This window comes from Antechinus flavipes, chromosome 2 (assembly GCF_016432865.1).
Source record: "Antechinus flavipes isolate AdamAnt ecotype Samford, QLD, Australia chromosome 2, AdamAnt_v2, whole genome shotgun sequence".
NCBI classification, from domain to species: Eukaryota; Metazoa; Chordata; class Mammalia; order Dasyuromorphia; family Dasyuridae; genus Antechinus; species Antechinus flavipes.
In genome coordinates, this window is record NC_067399.1 from 43,642,975 (window position 1) to 43,666,033 (window position 23,059).

Genomic DNA, 23,059 nt, shown 5'->3' on the forward strand with positions numbered 1-23,059 from the left:
GTGAGCTGGCTGAGGGAGCAGCATCCTTTCAGGGGACTCGGGGACAATAAGAAGCACTACCTGTGTCGCCGTGCCACCGAAAGCTGCTATATTTAGTATTGCTGAGGTTTCTCCTGCATGCCTCCACCACAGCACCTCAGTCTTGTTTCCAACTGGAAAGAAGACACTTCCTTCCTGATGACTCCATGTTCTCTGCTAAAGAGACATTATGTCCCTTCAGTGGGACGCCACCTGTTCTCCCCCAGCAAATCCCTCCCTCCCTCACCTTCCCACCCACTTGCAGTCACAACTAGCTCCCCGGCTAGCCCGCCCTTCCACAGCCCTGGCCCTCCGGATGCACAGAGTCCCTGGGAAGTGGTGAGGCTATTAGCGGGCAGGCCCTGGGCCAGGATGACCTGACTCTGAGACTTGGTAGAGAAGGGCCCTGGGGAACCTGGGAAAGAAACAGGATCAGGGCGAGAAACTGTGTGGCCTCAGGAAAGAATATAAGCAAATTGTTGGTCCCTCTCTTTGGATATCTCTAGACTGTGACATGCAGTTAGGATTTTCTCCCATCATTCTACCCTCTAATTCCCTATGGGGCTCACAGCTTCTTACATCCTAGCCCCCTTCCCAGTTCTCTTCCTCAGTGCTGGCAGGAAGTAGCAGTTCTTCCCCTTTCTTCTTCCAGCAGAGGGACAGACCCCGGCCAAGCCAGCTGTGGCTCTGGTGATTTTCCCCTTAGGAAGCATCTACTTCACTGAGTCTTTATTTCCTCGCTCCTCCTCCCTGTTCTTAAGGCTTGGTGCCCCAGCCCAGATTTAGCCCATGTGCTTCTCCCCAGCTCTGGATGTCTTCCCTGGACTCCTCCTGGGGAGGAGGGGTACCTAGCAGAGTCCCCTCCCTTCCTCCTGGGCTCATACATCAGAACTTTTTAGCTGAGAGGATGGATAATCAGGAATTATCTATAAACACAGGCTCAAAAGTCAAGCCAGGGTTCTCTAGCTTGCCAGCTCAGTCTCTACCCACCCAGTACAGCATCTAGTCCTTGGTTTGCTCTCAGAGTCCTCTGTAGTCAGCCGTACTGGGGTCTTATTTCCTGGGGCTTGGCGGTCTAAAGTGTAGTCCTTTGTCCTGGCAAAGGCTTAAACTGGTGCTCGGGAATCCTGCTCTTTGAATGTGAATGGTGGGGAGAAGATGGCGGCTCCCTGGTGATCGATGATCTCATTTGCTCTCCCTTTGCCTCAGCTGTATAGATTCATGGTTTGAAGTGAACAGATCCTGTCCAGAGCACCCTTCCGACTGACTCATCGGGCACGCTTGCTGCCTCCTCTCAAAGGTGAGTGCCGTGGGAATGGCTTCCTGGAACCTGGCCTGGCTGGGGCGAGGGTCTGCCTGCAGGGTTCTCGGGTCTGGGGGAGGAGGCCATGCTATTCCCAGCCCCGGGAAGGAGGTGAGGAAAGCCTGCAAAGGGAAGTGTCACTGAGGAGAATGTTTTTAGGTAGAAGGGAGATAAAGGGGTCTGACTGAGGGGTCCGTAAGTAGGGGCAGGAATTGAACCTGGGAACTTGGGAAGGAGAGAACAGTCTCTGCTTAACAGACGGTACCTTCTCTGCCATTCGGAACACTGAGGGCATAGCTGAGGAGCTAAGTGACTTGTCCATAGTCTCGTGACCAGCCGAGCCAGAAGCAATTTTCGAACCCAGGCCTCCCTTAGCTCTCTGTCCATCAGGCCACTCAGCATCTCCTTGCGCATCTCTCTAGAAACAGGACAGGGAACAGAGAAACAGCCAAGAGGGGAAGGTCCTTAGTGTCGCAACCCTGGAGTCGAGGGATCCCTGAACCCTTTCAGCTTCCAGAAGTCAGAGGGCACCATCCTGGGAAATCTGATTTGACGGGGCTCTGCCAGGGAGTCGTGTATCTCCCCTTCCCCTTCACCCACCAACTGGCACTGAGCTGCTGGATTTTCTTCATTGAACTGTCCCCAGTGGCTGTTGCTATGATCTATTTCCCTTCCCACATGCGGACTTAGGGGTTTGATCTTTCATTTTCTTTCCCAGGGCACCTTGCTTTACTGCTGACCATCCTCTTCCCCATCCCACCTGTCCCTTCCAAGTTTTGGGCTGGTGTTTTGTTTTGTAAAGAAACCCGCCAATACCCTCTAATCCACTCCAGCACCTCAATTGGGTTTTCATTTTCTTCATCATTTTTGGTTAGTTTTGTTTTATTTTATTTTATTTATTTCAACTAAACCCCCAGAACAGATGATGTCAGACCAATCAGGGACATCTGCTATTTTTACCTTCACCTCAAATATTGATGACTTGGGGAGAGAAGAGGAGAGGAGCCTGTTGCTGGATTGCGATCCTGAAATCCTGTCATGATGTTTGGCTTCAGGGGGCTCCCCCCAGACACCAACAGCAGACATGACACACTGGGCCCCCGGCCTCTGGTGGGATGGAGCTGCTGCTGGCCCTCTGGCCAGACGGAGCACGACCTATTTATTACAGTCCACAAAAGGACAGCCCCCTGTCCCCGGGACACGGCCCCCAAGCGCCAGACAGAGCTTGGAACCTACGGGGACAGGCCCCCTTCAGCACTGACTTTGAGAGAGCTGTTTTCCCCCTTCTCCCTGGAGGACACCACATCAGAGGAGGAAGAATTGGAAAGAAGAAGTAACCACAGTCCTCTCCCCTCTCCCCCCACCCTACCCCACCCCAGGAGGGAAAGGGCATTTTCTTTTACCTTTGAAAGGCATTGTGGGTCTGTCTTTAACGTGTTTACAAACAAACAAGTCTCGTGTCCACTGGTGTTTTTCCTGGTGATGTTTACAAGATTCCTGTTTTGCGTGACTGAACCCAGCCAAGTCCTCACAGCCAGCATTCTCTCCTTGTCCCCCTTCTGCACCCACTTTTATGCCCATCTTTAGTTTCGGTTTGCACTCTCCTCCTCTTGCCTCCAGACTCCACTCGGTGTCACGACTCCTAATTGCCAAAAGACAAACCTCCAAGACCTTTCCTCCTGTTTTCTCTTCCTCTTCCATTTCCATTTCTTCTCCCCTTTCCTCACCCAGTTTTGGTCTTCAGTACAGTTCAGAGGATCTCAAAATCACAAGTGTCCTGCAAAGATGCCTGAACATTTTTCTTAGACCCTTGTGGATATTTTCTCTCTCTTTTTTTTTTTTCAAAAAACTTTTAAAAATTTATTAAAAAAAAAAAAAAAAAAAAAGGAAAAGAGGTACAGCCACATCCCTGTTTTCAGGCACTCTGTTTGAGAACATTTTAGCCATCAACGTTCACACGTGGCATCAGCCCATGCAGGATAGGTTTATGTATTTATATATTAAAAAAGAAAAAAACTTAAAATGTTTAAAAAATTGTTCAAAGCTTGGGGGAAAAGCTTTCTTCATTAGTCAAGGTGTTTTGATATGGTATTAAAATAATGTTCAATAAAAGATGCTTGGTGTGATTTTATTTTAATGGAGTTTGGCTTGTGATGTCGACAAATAGAGATGCTTCAGGCTTTTGCCTCCCTTTAATCTCACGGCCTCCCCATTGAGCCTGGGATTGTTCTGTGGTTGATTGGTGATTGGTACAGTTCCCTATCTGGTTCAGAGGAAAAAAAACTCATATTCACAGTCATTTTTACCAGTTTTGCAAGCTTGGCACCACCTGATCTAATGGTGAAAAACCAGGGGTCCTAACAGCCAGAGCTGCAGTGTATGTTCAGTGGAGGGACGGGATTTTGTCCCAGCTGGGAAGAAGTTGGTACGGAGGGAACAGGAGGGATGAAAGTAAAGGACACTAGAGGGCTAGTGTAGAAGTACTTGACTGGCTTCCTTCAGACAATCTTTGGTGAGATTGCACACCTTCCTTTTGCATCCTGTGTGATAAAGCGTGATACGTCTTGGTTTCTTAAAGCGAGCTTTGGATTGGTGAGGAAGAACAGAGCTGAAGAAGGGCAGGATATAAGTAGCTGCTCCCCATGCGGGCGGGTAACAAAGTTGGGGAGGGGCTCTGGTCTCAGGAGTCAGAACTAGCAAGTACAACGGTCCGATATTGGAAAGATTGTGGGAAATGAAAAGGTGCTTCAAGATTGGAGGAAGCTAAATGCCTGATTGTTGAATGTGGAGTCTGTCGACTGTAGAGCCGTGGGCTAGACTTGGATCCTGGCAAGATTCTTCTGTCTTCTGAAAGGAATGGTTAAAGAACATTGAGAAGGGAAAGTCGAGAGCGGGTTTTCACTAAGAACAAGTCAAGGCAGACTCGCATTTCCTTTTATGACAAGGTTACCATGCTGGTAAATCAGAGCAATGCTGTAACTCTGATTTACCTGGGTTTTAGTCAAGCATTTACAGATTGTGGAAAATAGGAAAGATGCATGGCTTGACAGTAGGACCATTATTTGGCTTTGGAAGTAGAAACCCATAGAGCCGGTCCCTAAAGATTTAATTTTAATCTGTCAGGGACCTTGTCATTGGTCCTGTGATGGTCAACTTTTTTTTTTTTTTAATTTGGTAACTTAAAGGCTTATCGGGATGGTGTGGTTCTCAGATTTGCAAAAGTTTGATACCAAACCAGGAAGGAGAGCTAACACTCTGGATGGCAGAATTCTGATACAAGACTGAGCTGAGTCGTTATGAGAAATTTTCATAGGAATAAATGTCAAGTTATTGGAGTTCAAGAAATCAATTTCACAAGGCTAGGGGGTGAGACAGGTCATCTGGGGATGATCTGTCCCTCTCTGTGCACTTAAAGCTCCCTCTGAGCCAACTGTGACACTGCAACCAAGAAAAACTTAGCGAGAAGCATCACATCCTGGCCTAGGAGATGATAATCCCACTGCATTCTACCCTGGTGATCCTGTATCGAAGATGTTGGGCTCTTTTTGAACATTACATTTATTTTTTTTAACAACTTTTTATTGATAGAACTCATGCCAGGGTAATTTTTTATAGCGTTATCCCTTGCATTCATTTCTGTTCCGATTTTTCCCCTCCCTCCCTCCACTCCGTCCCCCAGATAGCAAGCAGTCCTTTACATGTTGAATAAGTTACAGTATATCCTAGATACAATATATGTGTGCAGAACTGAACAGTTTTCTTGTTGCACAGGGAGAATTGAATTCAGAAGGTATAAATAACCCGGGAAGAAAAACAAAAATGCAAGCAGTTTCTATTCATTTCCCAGTGTTCTTTCTTTGGGTGTAGCTGCTTCTGCCCATCTTTGATCAACTGAAACTGAATTAGCTTTCTTTATCGAAGAGATCCACTTCCATCAGAATACATCCTCAAACAGTATCGTTGTTGAGGTATATAATGATCTCCTGGTTCTGCTCATTTCAGTCAGCATCAGTTCATGTAAGTCTCTCCAGTCCTCTCTGTATTCCTCCTGCTGGTCATTCCTTACAGAACAATAATATTCCATAACATTCATATATCATCACTTATTCAGCCATTCTCCAATTGATGGGCATCCATTCATTTTCCAGCTTCTGCCCACTACAAACAGGGCTGCCACAAACATTTTGGCACATACAGGTCCCTTTCCCTTTTTTAGTATCTCTTTGGGGTATAAGCCCAGTAGAAACACTGCTGGATCAAAGGGGATGCACAGTTTGATAACTTTTTGAGCATAGTTCCAAATTGCTCTCCAGAAGGGCTGGATGTGTTCACAACTCCACCAACAATGTATCAGTGTCCCCGTTTTCCCACATCCCCTCCAACATTCCCCATTATCTTTCCCTGTCATTCTAGCCAATCTGACAGGTGTGTAGTGGTATCTCAGAGTTGTCTTAATTTGCATCTCTCTGATTAATAATGATTTGGAGCATATTTTCATATGTCTATAAATAGTTTCAATTTCTTCGTCTGAGAATTGTCTTGAACATTACATTTAGAAAGTTTGGGGATGAACTGGAGGGTGTCCAGAGGAGGGCAGCTAAGAGAATAAAGACCTTAAATTCATGCCCTGTGAGCCTAGGGTGCAGGAAGGTAGGATGTTAAGCTGGGAGGAAATCAGCTGGATGGAACTGCAGTTCGGTTATATCAGGAGCAGGGAAGGAGGTTAAGACTTCTTCCAAGCAGAATAAAGAATGGGCAGCATCCATTAGAGGGCTGGGCCTGGAGTCGGGAAGACCTGAGTCAGCTATTTACTGGCCCTGTGACCCTGGTCACTCCCTTCTGAATGCCTCAGTTTCCTCCAAGGAGACAGCACGTACACAGATATGAGGCAGGTGAGGAGGGAGAAGGGGAAAAGCCACGTGTTAACAAGCAGCATCTGAGCTGAGATTTGCAGGAACACCTATAAGAAGAGGGAGATATAGGTGTAATGGGAGGGGAAGCACCCCAAAGTGGGAAGAGCTGCCTTGGGAAGCGGTGGGTTTGCCTAAGCTAGTGACCTGCACCTTTGACCCATTGTTGAGATGTGATCTTCAGGCTTCAGGTGTAGACTGGATCAGACGGCCTTTCCCATTCTGATGTTGTAACCCCTGGGTCAGCTTACCTGGCTGTAAAATGAAGATATTGGGCTAGATCTTCCCTCTCCAAATCTGTAACCTTTTGCCGCTGCCCTTTTGAAATGCTGCTTAAAAAAAACTCATTTGTTGCTCTGTCCTCCAGCCTTCTAAATCTGTTCTGAAGGAGAGATAGCTCCCCAGGGAGCCACAGGGGCAGGGCTCTCTCAAAGGCAAAGCATAAAGTCTCCCCAGGCGCAGCGAGGGGCAGCCTAAGGAGCAAGAGAAATGATCAATCAGAGGCTTCCTCCAGGGCCTGGAGATCCCACGGCTTCTCTGTCATCTCAGAGGATGTCAGATGCCTTTGCTTAGCTTCCTGTGTCTGTCTGTCTGTCTGCCACGTATAGACGTCATCCCCACTCCTGCCTGGCAACTGTGTCTCCCTGTTCTATATTTACTTCCCTGGCAGCGCAGGCTGGGGAAGGAAGCAGCTCTGGAGGAGATCTCCTTGCCTGACCTCTGTCCCACACCCCACAGTTGGACCAAGACCCGGATTGGGAGCTGGTGAGGCAGGCTTCTGGGAGGAGGCGGCCTGGGGTCACAGAGGAACCAGGGGAAGGGGGTGGCTCGAGGACAGGAACTGTCCAGGCCAAAAGAATATCGTGGACCCCCTTAGCCTCGGGGGCCAGGCCGCCTGATAGCACAAGATACCGAGGTGACATCATTTGTGCCACAATGCCTTCACCCCCCTCTTGGCCCTCTGCAGGGCTGGGCAGCTCCCTAAGGACAGTGGCCTAAGTCGGAACCCTCAAAGGAGGATTGTGGGCATTAGTGCTGTGATCTTTCCAGTCACTTAAGTGGTTGATGAGGACGTGGGAGAGCTAGCCCTGCTTCTGAAGAGGAAGCTGCTCCTGCTGTCCCTCGAGGGCATGTAGGACCCTGGCGAAGCTCCTGTAGTGGCTGACCTGAACAAATCACCTTGGGAAGCCCAGGATTTGTTTTTTTGTCGGGTTGGGGTTTGTTTTTTTAAGAGAAACAGGCTGAAGTTCCAGGGAAAAGTAGTCCTACCTCTTTGTCTCAAAGATCTTGCTGGCTTGGCCCAACACACTCCCCCGAACAGCCCCAACCAGATTTCTATATAATTGGGAAATATTGAAACAATACTGAGTCACCGGGTGGCCTCAGAGACAGCTATGTCGGTTCATTGGTCCCCGTTTCTGTAGCGGTTTGACACGATTGAATCCAGACTTGGGGAGGCCCAAGCTGGAGAGATCAGCCAGCTGCCTTACCTAGATCAGCCAGGTATTGACCTCGGGCTGGGATTTAATCTAGGTTGCCCAGCTCCTTATCCGGTGGGATCTGGCTGTTCTAGGGTTTATGGGCTGAATCTCAGATCTCCCTGAGCTCTGCTGCAACTCCAGGACTGCCTTTAGAAGCAGCACACGGAAGGGAGGCATCCAGGACCCGGAGGCTGGGAGGGAATGGAGTCCCACTCGGAGCCCTCTGATAATCAGGCAGGTCATCAAGCCCTTCCCTCCTTGGGAAAGTTGGACTCTTGCGTCCTGTTTCCAAAGGGTTGACCAATATAACATAACACGCCCTTGGTGGAATGCAAGCAGTGATACAATCAGGAACTGGGCCCAGGATTGGATTCTGGAAAGTGAGGGCGAGAACCCCAGGGAGCAGACACCAGAGGGTTTCCCAGGCTCCCAATGGCCACAGCACTGGCTGGGGATGGGGTACCGATGGGACCTCGGCAGCCAGATGAGGCAGCGCGTTACAACTGGTGGAATGCCGGACGTGGGGTCAGGCAAGTTTGGAATCAACTTCAGGCCCGTTCTGGCTCTGTGGCATTGGGCAAGACAATCTCGATGACTCCATTTTTTCATCTGTGTAATGGGTATAGTAGCACCTACTTCATAGGGCTACTGTGGGTACCAAGTGAGATCATATGTCCAAAGTACCATATAAATGTTAACTCATTAGTGAAATCACCCAGAGTGGCAGAGGCTCACAGATCCCGTTTCCAGGACTTTCTGCTATAATTTGGAGAATAAATTATCTGCACTCCTGCTGCGTACGAAAATGCCTCTGTGCTTTAGACCAAACAGGAGCCAGGAGAGGCTTAGACATGTGGGAAGAATGAGGGAGGAGAGAAATCCCATAGCGAGCCAGAGCCAAGTATTTCAGTGGAACCAAGGAGACATCCGCTACCCAGCCGCCCCCAGTTTGCCCAGTGGGAGGAAGCATCCCATCTTCCGCCTTATCCTGCAGGAAGTCCCAGGACTGCCGAGTTCCCCAACTGAGCCTGCCTAGGAATCCAGGAGGATATTTCTGCATTCTAAGCTGCCAATAATGGGGACCAGCAGTGGCCCCGATCCCTTTCCAGCATATTGTGCACCCTCTGGTGGCTTATGATGGGAACGGCAGGACCAGACTGGCAAGAAAGCTAACAAGACTTAACCGTGTTTTTCAACTCAAGTGGAAAGGGGTTCTTTGCCTTGGAGGGTTGGGGCTCTGGTCTCCGGTGGACCAAGCTGCCTGAGGAGGGCTCGATCAATTATTTAAAGAAACACCAAGCCGAGCTGGGCCATGACAAACACAAGTCACTAAAACCCACTTTCTGGAGAAATGGAGGATGGTGACAGGGCAAGACTTGCTCTTCAGCGCCCTTTCCACCTTATCCGGCCACTGAGGGTGTGGGCCACACGTGGATGAATCCACTCTCCAACTGGCCGCTTCCACCAAAACTCACCGCCGTGGTTGGATAGATGTTTGGATTTGTTTTTTATTTATTTCGTTGTTGGAATATAACCACTTCTTTCTCAAAGGGGGTACATTTTGGGCTCTCTGAATCATTGAATTTTTAAACTAGGAGGAATCTTAATGATCACTAGTCCAATTAAGTTAGTTGACAGATGAAGAAACTTAGCCCCTGAGAGAGGAAGTAATTTGCTAATTAGTGGGAGAGCTGGGACTAAGGACACAGTTCTGCTTCCTACTCAAATGCTCTTTCTACTACTACACATTATGTTCTCTTCTTGTATAACTGGAACTGAGCTCTTAAAATACAGTTATTTCAATCATGGGAAAACAAGAGGATTTTCACTGAATAGCACAGAATCAGAGACCATAGGTTCTCTTCAGTTATACTTACACTGCTGGAGCACCAGGACCTTTCTTGGTAAATCAGTCATATAGAAATATCAGAGGCTTAGAAAGGCTCTAGTGTTAACATGACCCCGGGGCGATGATCCCTTTCCAGCTTGTAGGGTGTGGATGAGCCCCCAGAGCTAAAGCTGAGTTTGAGTGTAATGTTCAGAACCACAAAGTTGATAAGACACTATACACTGACCTAGTCAGACTCTTAGACTCTGTTTTTCCTTCTGGGCATCTCGTTTCAGAGGAAGATTCACAGACTGGGACATGTCCGGGAGAAGACAAGTGATTTGGAAACTGCCCTGTGAGAATTGGGTGAAACTTATAGAAAATGAGAGCTATGTTCCTCTGGGGGTTCTTCTGGAGCTGTTGCAGAAGATGGATTACATTTGTGCTCAGTGGCCGGACTGAAACCAAGGGCCGGCTTTACAGAGACACAAATTTTGGCACAAGGAAGCACTTTGCTTAATAGACTTGTCCCCAAACAGAACGAGCTGTCTTGTGAGGTCATGAATTGTCTTCCAAAGATAATTGGATGCTTACCTGGAAGGGATAGCATAGAGGGAGTTCCTGTATGGCACGGGAGGTCAGTGTAGATGACCCTCCAGGTCATAAAATGGTACAATTCCTTTTCTGGAGATCTCAGCTGGCATTGCTCCCAGATGATCCCTGCTCCCAACTGCTCTAGTCTTTCCCCTATGAGTTCCTTTTAGTATTTTATCATAAGAGGAGGGGAAGGCTATTGGCTGGGACCCTAAGCTGCAGAAAAACCTGATGTAGCCTGCAATGCGTAGCCTGATCCTGCCTTCCCCACATCTTCTAGCCTGATGAGATTGGGAGAGAAATGCAGAAAAGAGAGTCTCAAAAATTCTAATTCTAAATTGTTTACTTCGAAAAATCATGATAGATGAATGGCCCAGGCTGAGCTGGCCAAGACTAATAAGTAGTAAACCTTCCCCTGTGATTCTGGGAATCCAGGATACTTAGGAGTGCCCTAAACCAGTGTTTTGAAGTTTAAGATTTTGTCCAAGTAAAAGATGATCAGCCACTCTCCTTCTCCACTCGAGTCTTTGCTCACAAATCTCTGAGTTGATTAAAGAGGTCACACCGAAAGGCAATGAGTGGGATGGCTCTCCCAGTACTACCCAGTATCAATCCCACTAGATGCTTTGGGTGTTGTTCTCATGTCTAGCCTGATCCCTACAAGGAGAGCAGCTCCTTGACCGGGGGTTGGGGTAGATAATCAGCAGAAGGGGGCTGGTTGTCACAGCACTTTTCCGGGGTTCATGAGGTTCTTGGGGTCCAGGACTGATTTGATCTGCCTCATGGTCTCCATGCCTACCAGGCCAATCTCCTCCTTCAATAGCTGGCGTTTGCCCAGTCCGATGCCATGCTCCCCAGTGCAGGTCCCATGCATAGCCAGTGCATTCCTAGGGTACACAGCCCAAGAGGTGGTGCCCTTAGTGGAAGCAGTCGAGATGGACTGGGCCGAGGCTTCTTAGCAAGGGCTTCTGGAGTTTCTACTGTGCTTGAAGACAGCACCAGCATCCAGCTGCACAGGAGCCTCATTCCTTCCTTCTTCCCAATCCAGTCTCTCCCCAGATGTGGAATGTGCCCTTTGAACCTCATGCTCCTGTCCCTAGGCCGGTAGTTCCTGCCTCCTCATTCTGGTGTCTCCCCCCCACCCCCAACTGAGAAATCAACAGAACCTTGTACCTCCCCAGCTGTTTCACAAACTCCTCGACCCGGCGGTATTCATCAGCATCCTCAGAATCAAACACTAAGATGCAGTGGAAGTTTCCATCCCCAACATGCCCAACTATGGTTCCTAGGAAGGAAGGAAGGAAGGAAAGAAGGAAGGGCTGCTTGAGGTCAGATATAAACTCCCTGCCCCATTCCCCCAGTCCAACCCTAGCCCCCTCTGAGTCCTTCCTGACTGGCTGGTCTGGAAGAGGTCAGGACCCTGGGGGAATAGACAATAGGGCAAGGAGGAGATTGGGGAGGTCACCTGTGAGTCCAGAAGCTTTCATGTCCTCCTTGGCCTGCACTATAATCTCTGGGAGCCGGGAAATGGGGACACAGACATCTGTAGAGTAACCCTGAGTGGATGAGGAATACAAATGCACTCAGACACACCGATGGCTGCTCTCCAGCAAGATGCTTACCCTCTTCTCTCCTCCTCCAACCCAGGAAAAGAGGCTCCTCAGGGAACAGTGATGCGTAAGGTCCCAGGGCATGGGGTAGAAGGGAATCTGCCCACCCCTAAGTAAGTGTCTGGGGAAAGGCGGGCACTGTTTCTCCCAGCACTGACTCACCTTGCAGCCAGGCCTAAGAGCTAGGGTGGCGTACCAGGCATTGTGCCGAGCTGCCCACAGCCGGTTCCGCTCCTCCAGCTCCTCCGACCATGCAAAATGGGAGCTTCCATTCTGCTGGGTGATCTCCTCTGTGGGAGATCCTTGTCACCTTAGACCCCCTTTTACATTTGCTTCAGGACCCCAGAGAGCTCCTGCCTGAAGCAGCCACAGTCTACAGGAATGCCACATCCCTTTATCTCCCTCCCCCCCCCCCCCCAGGTAATTGGGATGGGACTCCCCACCCTGCAAACCACCTCTCCTCCCCAAAGCCAAGAGGAAGCCCCACCGGTCCTCCTCAGCTGCTCTTCCAGCCCTTGCTGGGAGCCGTGGAACTCCAAGAAGAGGGTGGGAGCTACAGCATTGGTCAGACCACTGTACTTATTGCAGGCATCCATCATCACTTCATCCAGGAACTCTGTAAGGGATGATGAGGTAGAGGGGAGAGGGGAAGAGGTGAGTGGAGAAGAGGCAAGAAAATCAGACCTTGACGAAGATAAACCCACCACACACACACACACACACACACACACACACACACACACACACACACACACACACCTGGAATTATCTCTTCTTCCACTTAATCCATTCAATGTCCGCTTAATAAATGTGATTGGTTGGGAACACCTCATAGAATTATAATATTAATCAGTCATTATTTAGCTAGAAAAGATCTGAACTTTCCAAGTTCTTAAGCTAGGATCCTAGGATAGATTTCAGGGGATCTGGGAACTTGGGGGGTACCATTTTTATAATTACTTTCACATAATTGGTTTCCTTTCGATGCATTTAAAACATTCTGAGACATTTTCATGAATATTTTACAGACTTGGTTTCCTTTATAATCCTCTATTTAATTGATACATTTAAAAACATCATTCTGTGAAAGGGTCCACTGGCTTCACGAGCCAACAATCTCATTTGATCAATGGAAAGACAGAGGCTCAGAGAGAACACATGATTGGCCATGGGTCACAGAAATATTACGTAGGGGCTGGGATACAGCCCGTGTCTCGACTCCTCACTCGGTATTCTTGATGCCACATCAGCTAAATTCATTATGAAATCGTGCAAAACAGTATGTGGAGATCCAAATCAGAATGATGGCCAAACATGGTGGCACATGCTTTTGACCCCTGCTACTGGGGAAGCTCAAGCTGAATGACTTAAACTCAGGAATTCTGAACCGCTTTGGACTAAATTGGGAGGTCTATATTAAGTATGGCACCGATATGGTGCTACCAGTTGGCGCAGTCAAGCGCTCATGCTGATCAGTAATGGCAAAGAGCCCACGAGAGACCTCAGCACTCAGCCTAAAATGGAGAGACCCAGTCTCCTGTTCATCCCTTCTTCCCCCTCCCCAAAATAAAAAAATGGACCATGAATAACAAGCTATAAGGCTGTATATTCCAATACACTGAAACTGGAAGGGTTGGGGGACAGTGAATCCCGGAGAGAAAGTGACTTGCAGGGATCCCGCTCCTATTTAGTGTTAAAGCTGGGAATAGATTCCCTGATCCCCAGTTCCGGGCTCTTTTGCTAGACCACTTTGTCCCCTGAGGGTGGGATTAGGTTCTCCCCAGACATGTGGTCCTGACTCCAGGATTGGTCCCCAGGAGGCTTAATCCAAGGTGCTAAATGGATGTCCCTAGGGGCCAGCCTGGAGGCGGGGGAGTGGGGGAGAAACCCTCACCAATGCGTGCCACAGGCACTCCACTCTGGATTATCTGTACCGTGCAATCCACCGCAGCCTGGATGCTGGGGAAGGCACAAACTGCTCCCACCGTGGCCTCAGGGATGCCGTGCAGTCGCAATGTTGCTGAGGTGATGAGGCCCAGGGTCCCCTCCGAGCCAACAAATAGTCCCGTCAGGTTGTAACCGGCTGAGCTTTTCCTGGGCCCCCAAAGAACACAAGAACGGGTCCCAGGGTCAGCCCTAAGGCAGTATCCATGTGACACAGGCTCTCCGGCTGGAAGGGATCTCAGAAGTCCAATCCCCTCATTTTACAAAACACAGACCCATAGAGGTAAAAGTCATCTGCCCAGTCACAAGTCAGAATAAAGTGGATCAGTCAGAATTTGAATCCAGAATCTCTGTCTCCAAATCCAAAATTCTCCCCAGCATACCATGCTCCCCACTTCAGGAATCAGGCCCAGATGGCCCCTCCCTGACCTGGTGGCAATTGGCAGCCATGGCCTGACCCAGTCAAATTTTGAACGAAGTTCTATTTCCCAGTGGCTGGGACCAAGATCTAGAGAGCTCGTGTGAATCACCATCCAAGGGTCTCATCCAATACCTTAATTTTACAAATGAGCAAACTTAGGCTCAGAGAGAGGGGGTCTCTTGCTCATTCATACAAGTAAATAGTAAGAGAGACGAGAGCCAGAAGCGGAACCCAAGGCTCCTGCCTCCCGCCCAAGGACTTTTCCAGTAGAGCAGACAATATTGACAGCACGAGGGCTCTATCCCAGGTTGGGATAGATTGGCTCGGCCAATATAGAGCCACTTAAGCCCAAATACGCTGTGACCACAGCCATGGATGTGGATGGAACAGCAATTAAACATCTGGAATTTGACAGTGAGATTGGGGTGAGCAAACCTGTCCCCCAAAGAAGAGATGGGAGAAGGCACACCCTTCCTGGGGACAATACTGCACATAATGGCATACTTTTAAAAAACAGATGGTGACTTTTGCTAAACTGTATTTCCCCCCCTCGTATTGTAAGGGATGGTTCTCAGGACAAAACTGAAGAGGGAAAATATTGGGAAATACAGATGATATACAATGTATCTTTATCAATATTTTTTTTCAAAATTTGAGGCCATGCCAACCATAAAAAGGAGAATATATCTACTCAGGGATGAGAAAGAAATTACAAAATGTTTTCTAAGAAATCAGTTGAGGAACGGCTTCTTTCCTTCCTTCTTTCCTCCCTTCTTTCCTTCCTGCTTCCCTCCTTCCTCCCTTCCTTCCTTCCTTCTTCTCTTCTTCCCTCCTTCTTTCTTTCCTTCCTTCTTCCCTTCCTCCCTCTTTCCTTCCTTCCTTCCTCCCTCTCTTCCTTCCCTTCCTCCTTTTTCCTCTCTTCTTTCCCTCCCTTTCCTTTCTCCCTTCCTTCCTTCCTCCATTCTTCTTCCTTCCTTGCTTCCTTCCTTTCCTTCCTTCTCTCTCTCCCTACTTTTTCTCTCCCTTCCCTCCTTTCTGTCTTCTCTCCCTTCTTTCCTTCCCTCTTTTCATCCCTTTATCCACATAGGTATCATACCCTTACCTACAGATGCTCTTTAAAATATTTTTTTTCTCCCTTGCACTTCTGAACCCTCTTAAGACATCTTCTGAGTTAGTGGCTAGATTTCTTTCTTAGGGACCAGATCTTAAACCGAAACCAGTCTGATTCTAATTTGTCACCAATAGGTCCTAAACCTTGATCTATTCAGTCACTATTTAGGTCCCGATTGACTCATATTGAATGTAAATAGATCTTCTGCTTTGGATAGAAATCCTGAAGGTCTTCCCCTCTGAGATTCATTCATTCATTCATTCATTTAGATTTTTTTTTTTTTTGATGAGGTGAGAAAGGAGACTCTTTGCTGCCTTAATCACTGAATGGGTGTTACCTCAGTCAAACTGAGACCTGACCTTAGCTTTAAAAGGCCAAGGACTCCCATTGCATTCAGGGCCATCTTCATCATCATGCTCTAGATCTGGCCACCGGACCAGTTATAGAGGGGAAATTGAGGCAGGTGACCTTGAACAGCCCTCCCTCACTTAAATCCAATTCACTTGCACATCACGGCATCACTCCCAGATGTTTGCTCCTCTTCAAGAATGAAGGAATGGCTTCTGGTTTATCTCTTGCTTTGGATAAGCTGTATTATTTTACCCTTTATGAGTGTGACAAATCCAAAACATGGGCAAGAAGTATCCATCTTCCTCCTGGCTCCCTAGGACTGGTTGCTGCCTTGGTTGCTGAAGGTCCTGACTAATTCTCAATGTTCCTTTCTATACCACCACAACCCAACTCACCGGAATCGACGGCCTTCCCCTGAAGTGTGCAAGATCTGCCCATTTGCCAACACAACTTCCAGATTGACAACATTCTCCATCATGGTGCCGTACCGCACAGCATTGGTACCTGAGGCCCCAGTAGCTGCCATGCCACAGAGGGAGGCGTCAGCTCCTGGATCTGGGAGGAAAGAGCACATGGAGGAAAGGAGCCAAATTGGGAATGGGTGTGAAGCTCCCAGGAGTCTCAAGAAAAAACCAACCCATTGGCTTTAGGGGGGGATGGGGAACAGGTGGCTTAAGCTATGACCACTTGGCTAATGTCCTCAGAATAGGATCACAGAGTTTGGGGAAAAGTGGCCAACTCTTGAGGCAGAAGACTTGTGGTCAGGGTGAGAAAAGAAGTCCCAAACTCCGGGCTGATCCCAGCCATCATTCCTAAAACACCTACCAGGCCCCACTGCAGAGGGTGTCAGTCCCTGAGAAGGAAGGCAAGGAAACCCCATAGTAGCCTGACACAAAAGGAAACACTCCAGAGTTTGAACCTGCCCTCCAATTCATACCCACTGGGAACCAGAGACCAGTATCCCTCAGGTAGGAGTTAAGGGCTTTCCGGGTGACCCCGGGCTCCACAGTCACTGAAAAATCATCCACATTCAGATCCAAAATACGGTCCATGTGGGTGAGGTTAAAGCAGATGCCACCCTATCAAAGAAGGAAGGGGAGACAAGGAAGGGCATGAGGTCAGAGGGGTCTCTGCCCCACCACACACATGCACATGCCCCCACACCTACACACATACCCAGGAAGATTTCCAGTATTCCTCCATTTACACCCTTAATGATTCATAGATGCTGAGAGATGTGTTGAGACGAGAGGGAACAAGAAAAGAAGGGGAAGGGAAGGGGTAATCCCACTAAGGACTCTAGAAATAAAACGCCCAGATTAGAGCAAGTAGGAACGTACCCTTCATGGAGCCAAGCTCAAGGGACACAAAAACTTGGAAAAAGGAGAACATGATTGTTTCTAGGATACCCAGACCTTTGGTGGCCCCCTCACTGCAAGTTCTGCTTCTGCCGGGGGGCCAGGGACTGAAGTTGTGCTGAATGATCCTAACTTGAGAAGTTTAAGGCAGCCCCCCAATACGCCAAGCTTTCCTTAAGAATCCATGACCGAGGGGCAGGGGAAGGGGCAGAGCCAAGATGGTGGAGTAAAGAATCCATGAATGGTGATCCATTTTCCTGGAGGGTTCTCTTTTGCATTTTTTTTCTCTTTGCTATAAGGAATGGTTCTCTAGGAGTGGCAAGGGGGAAGGATACAGGAGGAAATGTTGGGGGGGGGGTGTTTGTGTATATAAAATATTTAAAGATCAATAAAAATTGGTTTAAAAAATGATGAGGGGCAGCTAGGGGTGCAGTGGATAGAACTCCAGCCCTGAAGTCAGGAGGACCTGAGTTCAAATCTGACTCCAGACACTTAATACACTTCCTAGATGTGTGACCCCAGACAAGTCACTTAACCCCAATTGCCTCAGGGGGAGAAAAAAGATGAATCCATGCTTTTTTTAAGTTGCCCCCACACACTTTTTTTTAATTTTTATTCTACCACATCTGTGCAACTTGAAGTGATTCGTTCAGGTTTTTCCCGATTCTTAGTTCAATTCTTTTTCCATTACACCATGTCCAGGTAACATAGCCAAATGACACTACAGGCAGGTGTCAAGTTTCCTTGACTCCAAAGCCAGCACTTGCTGCTTCTCCTCCCTAAGTTTCATCTTCCCCAGGGGCCAGTATGAACATTACCTCTGGGATTTTTTACCTAGAATTCTGTACTGCCCATTTAGCCAGGGTTCCTGAGTCAGTGGACATAGTTGCTGGGGGGAGGAAATAGCAGGACTCCTTTAGGTAAGGAGGAGGGGTGTTAAGGACAGAGCTGGGAAGTAGCCAAGTCAGCATCTTGCCTCAACCAGAAATGGGGAGAGAAGGATTCTTATATAATAGGGTCTGAATTGGGGAAGGGAACCTAGAGGACCGTGAGTGGAGGTAAGGAGACAGCAATCTCAAGGATGGAGAGGGAAACTGCCCCCACTTTAAAGACACCCAATCCCAGGGCTCTGGCCATACCCTTATAGCATTGACACCACCTTCCATCCCTGTCCCGGTGCCAAAGGGAATAATGGGAATTCTGTGATCATAGCACAATGCTGCCAGCCGGCTGACCTGCTCCACACTCTGGGGCCAGACAACTGCATCTGGGGGGCTGCACCTGTCAGGAAAGATAACACTGGAGGAGGCTGGCAGGTCCTAGCCCCAAAGACAGCCTGCCAGGAACTCAGACTCCAAGAGAGTGGGCAGTGAACAGTGTCAAAGGGAAATTTTTCTGCTAAGGTAGAGGAGCAGAAGAGAATATTCCTTGTGTGGACAACCAAAGGGCAACCTTCTTCCCTGGCATGCTAAACTTTGTCTCTAAGTGCCAGGAGCAAGGCTCTCTGGGCAACGGACTTGAGAAGAGACTTGTCCAACTAGGAAGAAGTAGGAACAGACTCTAAAAACTTGTTCTCCATTCCTAACCCCTTAGGTCCCTCTTTTATCAAGTCCAGAACTAAACCAACATTGATTGCATATCAAAGTGTGTAAAAGAATGACCCAGACTCGGAAGACTTTAGGAAGGATTGAGTCCCGACCCCAAGCTTTATTTCATAGACAACTAGGATCCAGAGGATCCTAGGATACTCCCAAGGTTACCTGGCTGCTTCAGAGAAGAGGATACCTCCTTATGCCCAGATACAGTCCCGGAGAAGCCAGATACTGGACAAATCAGGAGAGGGAGCAGAGAACTCCAGAGACAAGGTTGGCAGATAGTGGAGAGAGCCCATGTGCTATCATTGCCAATACTAATCACTCTGATTGGCCATGCTCCCCCACCTCTTTCTTCTTGGTTTAAGGCCGAGGGGGTTGGATTCAGCAGCACAGAATTCAGGGACACACATGCCCACTTGCCCTACCACCTACCTGTGCATAGACTCATCATGACCATGCTGTTCAAGCACCACAGCAGCTGTGGACACATTGGGCTCCCCCACCACTGCTTTCAGCATCTCCACAAAATCTTCACTAACTTGTTTCTGAAAGAATCACAAGGAGTCAATATCTCAGTCTTCTGGCACATTTGAGCTCTTAGGAGAAGATCAATCAGCAAACATTTATTAAGCACCTGTTATGTGCCAAACACTGAACTAGACCCTGGGGATAAAAAGGTGAAAATAAAATAATGTCTGCTCTCAAGGAGCTTACATGAGGGGTGTTAAGAGAAAATAGATGGGGCAGCTAGGTGGTGCACCAGTCCTGAAGTCAGGAAGGACCCCAGTTCAAATCTGGCCTCAGACACTTAATGCTTCCTAGTTGTGTGACCCTGGGCAAGTCACTTAATCTCAATTGTCTCAGCAAAAAAAAAAAATAAAGAGACAATAGATGAATAAACATAAAATGTAATTTTTAAATTTTTAATTTTAATAGCATATTAATTTTCCAATTACAAATAAAAATGGCTTTCAACATTTTTTTTTCCCTGAGGCAATTGGGATTAAGTGATTTGTCCAGGGTCACACAGTCAGGAAGTGTTAAATGTCTGAGACCACATTTGAACTCCCTCCTAATTTCAGGGCTGGTGCTCTATTCACTGCGCCACCTCGCTGCCCCTCAACATTCATTTTTGTAAGATTTTTGATTCTAATTCTTTTCTCTATCCCTTCCTCCCTTAATTCCCCCCTCCCCAGAACAGCAAGCAAACTAATACAAGTTATATAAAATGTAATTTTAAAAAGAAAAAGCTTATTAAAATACATACTGTTCCTTTTTTGTTATTAAAAAGTAACTTTGTATAAAGTGTAAAATAGCTTTTACAAAGTCTCAAGCAATCAATTCTTCTGATGCTATTTTGTGTAACTTTTGAGAGGGATAGTCCGGGGGAAGATACCACTGTGAGTTTGTTGGGGTTCATATCTTATGTCAAAACTAAATTTGTCAGCACAGTTAGGTGGTGCAATGAATAGAACACCAGCCTTGAAGTCTAGAGGACCTGAGTTCAAATGTGACCTCAGATACTTAACTCTTCCGAGCTGTGTAAACATAGGCAAGTCACTTAACCCCAATTGCCAAAGCAAAAAAACAAAAAACAAAACAAAAACAACAAACTAAATTTGTCCGTTTTTTAAAAGGTTCATCCTTATGTCCCCCCCCCCCAAAAAAAAAAACCAAATAAATAAAGCTTCATGCTTCTATCGCTCTACAATGCCTACATAAGGTATTGAAGAAAATAGGCGCTCAATAAAATTTATTGCCAGAACAGGACGCCGTACACAATTTTTCAGAACTGTTAGATCCAACGAGGCCCAAGTGTACTTTAAAATGGCCACAGCTTAAATAACAGCGTCCGCCTGTTAGGCAAGTAACGGATTTAGAGGCCCCGAGAAAGGCAGCCTGAGCTGGACCCCAGACACCAATTTGTCCAGCCCCCGTTGGACGAATAGAAAAAGGCCGCCCCGAGGGTTCCCGGGCAGAGCCGTCCGAAGTCTTAGCTGAGACTCGGAGAGCACCCGGGATTTGTCCAAAGTCACAGAGCACGTTAATGACAGTCAGGTGACACCCGAACCTCCAGCCCCCTTTTAACGGGCCAAGAAACTCGGCTTTCCCGGTCCTTCCTCGCGGCTCCTTACAGGAAATCGAGCTGAGGTGCCCATTACATTGGGTTCCAGTGCCAGCGGTCTTTCCTCCTCCCCACCCCCCACCCCACCCCCCACAGTAGGCTGGCAAAGCGAAAGTGGAAGAGGAAGACTTTAAACCTGTGCAGCTTTCTCTCCCCACCCCCTCCCCCTCAGAGAGGATCCCAGGGTAACCCCCCAAGGTCAAGAGAAAGTGTTCTAGGGTGGGGAGGCTGAGCGGCCGCGGTGGGGAGGACAGAAGCCTAGTCCCTACCCCCCGCCAGGCCCTAAGGTCCCCTGCCAAGCTCTGGGCCATTACCTTCTGCCCTTTTAAACAGTAGCTCCTCCAGCTGCCTAGGATACGGGCGGCTCCCCGGAGCTGTCGCGCCATAACGGTGGAGGCTGAGGGCTCAGCTGAAGCCACCGGAGGAGACCCAAGCTGCCGCTCGAAAACCCTGGATTTGGCCGGAATCAGAGAAGCACCCCACTAGCCCGATCCTCACCGCCGCTTTCCTATTGGCTGCTGAGGGAGGACGGGCTCTGTTAAGGTGGGCCGGCTTTTAAGGCAGTTACGGCTTCGTTCCACCTTGCAGCCGGAGGTTCCCTAGCCCGGACCGGGGCCAGGCTCCGTCCGCCAAAGCATCCTCACTCAGTGACCTGAAAAGTGGCCTTGGCGCCCCGCTTCCGATTCGGTGAGGTCAGGCGCGGGAAGCTCCCTAGCGCCGGGCTAGGCCGAACCAAGAATTTCGCCGAACGTCACTTACGCACGAGGGAATCCCCCGCCGACTACAATCTCCTCCATTCCACCCCCCGAAAGGTTAAAAAAAAAAAAAAAAAAAAAAAAGCGCACAGCAGGCTTGATTGCTCGAGACTAATAGAAGCTTATCCATCAACAAGCATCTTTATAAGCGCCTTCCGTGTTCCAGGTACTGGCCAGAGAAAGATCCAACTGTCTGTCTCCTCTCTTTCTCATTCAAATCCATTCAGGTTCTTCATAAAGTCCGAGTCTAAATACGTCACTCACGCCCCTCAATAAACTCTAGCGGCCCCCTATTACCTCCTCTATTTAACTTTTAAACCTGAAACCCTCCTATCTTTCCAGTTTTATACTTTCCTCTTCTCCATTCTTTTTTTTTTTTTTTTTTTTGAGGGGAAGTGTAAATTTTTAAAAATTTATCTTAAGCTTAAATACAAAACTAGATAAGAAAAAAACAAAAACATTGTCTTGTGCACAGCAGAACATGAGAGGATTCAATATAAAACAATAAATTTCTATTTCAAGAAAACCCATAATAAATATTACATATTATTTTCAAAGCTGCCCAGTTTTTCCTTGTTTTGTTATAGATTTTCTTTTCTCTGCTATATTATTTACTTTCTTTCCCCCTTCTTTTCCTTCACCCTCTCCCTGCCTAAAGAAAGGTACAATTGAGACCGGATGATAGATAGATAGATAGATAGATAGATAGATAGATAGATAGATAGATAGATAGATAGATAGTACATATCTTTATAGACATATATACAAACATAACATATATACTTATACAGGTATAGGTAAGAGGGTACTATGCTTATTTCCACTTCTATCTATTTCTCTGTAGGTGGATCCCATATTTTTCTAAATTAACCAGCTTATCATTTTCTGCACCACAACAAATACTCCAACACAAACATATTCTGAGAAATTATCTATGAAGTTTTTTTTTCATTTTCAGCCTTTCTTTCAGTTTTATTTACACAAGAAAATGTAATTTAAAATTCAAATTAATTTAAAATAATCAAAATGATCATTTTTACATTTCAACAATGCTCTCATCTTATAATTTAAGGTTTGATATTGATGAATCTAGATTTCCTTTACATTCCCCTCCCCCATGATTTCTTTGGAGTTCCTGACCTTTTCTTCTTCCAAAAATTTTTTATTTTTCTAACTCAGTAAAATAATTGTTATTAATTTAATTAGAATGATGTTAAATAAATAGATAAAATCATCATTTTTGAAATTATATTGGCTTTACTTAACCCATGAACAAAATTACTTTAATTTTTAAAATCTGACTTTATTTGTATAAAAATGTTTTATGTTTATGTTCATAGAATCCCTGTGCCTGTTTCTGGCAGCATTATGTTCAGGTATTTTATACTATTTAGGAATTTTAAATGATCTAAAATAATACTGAATAATATTGCTGATACATAGTGTAATTTCTCTATTTTTTACTTTTGATTAAATCTATTTTAGCTTTAACTTTGAGATCATGATTATTATCCCTGCTTTTTGTACATAATAAATTCTACTCCTGCCTTTTATTTTATCTTTGTGTGTACTCTCTTATTTTTATGGTGTTTTCTGAAAGCAAGTTGTTGAATTCAAATTTTTAATCTGCTATCCATTTTCCTTTTATTCATCCC

The 23,059-nt window shown here is 47.0% G+C and overlaps 2 protein-coding genes and 1 long non-coding RNA gene across 6 annotated transcripts in view; 1 reads left to right on the forward strand and 2 right to left on the reverse strand.

Annotated features, from left to right (window-relative positions):
- Positions 1 to 10,640, forward strand: part of ZNRF1 (zinc and ring finger 1) — a 94,359-nt gene extending 83,719 nt beyond the window's left edge. Inside the window, exons 4-5 of one of the 4 annotated variants that reach the window (XM_051974654.1) lie at positions 1,228 to 1,318; positions 9,837 to 10,640. In XM_051974654.1, the coding sequence (XP_051830614.1) occupies positions 1,228 to 1,285 (58 nt within the window). In that variant the 3' untranslated portion in view covers positions 1,286 to 1,318; positions 9,837 to 10,640. Of the gene's footprint in view, positions 1 to 1,227; positions 1,319 to 2,039; positions 3,453 to 9,836 lie in introns of those variants that run through there. The other 3 variants (XM_051974652.1, XM_051974655.1, XM_051974651.1) reach the window with 3 other exon arrangements.
- Positions 3,191 to 9,830, reverse strand: LOC127547686 (uncharacterized). Its single transcript, XR_007950251.1, has 2 exons — positions 6,483 to 9,830; positions 3,191 to 6,281 (listed from the first exon to the last, which is right to left on the reverse strand). It is a non-coding gene; the product is annotated as an uncharacterized LOC127547686 (long non-coding RNA).
- LDHD (lactate dehydrogenase D) lies at positions 10,460 to 21,739 on the reverse strand. The gene is made up of 11 exons (XM_051974650.1): positions 20,964 to 21,739; positions 18,957 to 19,069; positions 18,069 to 18,210; positions 16,509 to 16,650; positions 15,967 to 16,126; positions 13,639 to 13,838; positions 12,232 to 12,360; positions 11,907 to 12,034; positions 11,600 to 11,690; positions 11,308 to 11,419; positions 10,460 to 11,021 (listed from the first exon to the last, which is right to left on the reverse strand). The coding sequence occupies exons 1-11, from the start codon at positions 21,033 to 21,035 to the stop codon at positions 10,856 to 10,858; spliced, it is 1,455 nt and encodes a 484-aa protein (XP_051830610.1). The 5' UTR covers positions 21,036 to 21,739; the 3' UTR covers positions 10,460 to 10,855.
- Between the last annotated feature and the right edge of the window lie 1,320 nt (positions 21,740 to 23,059).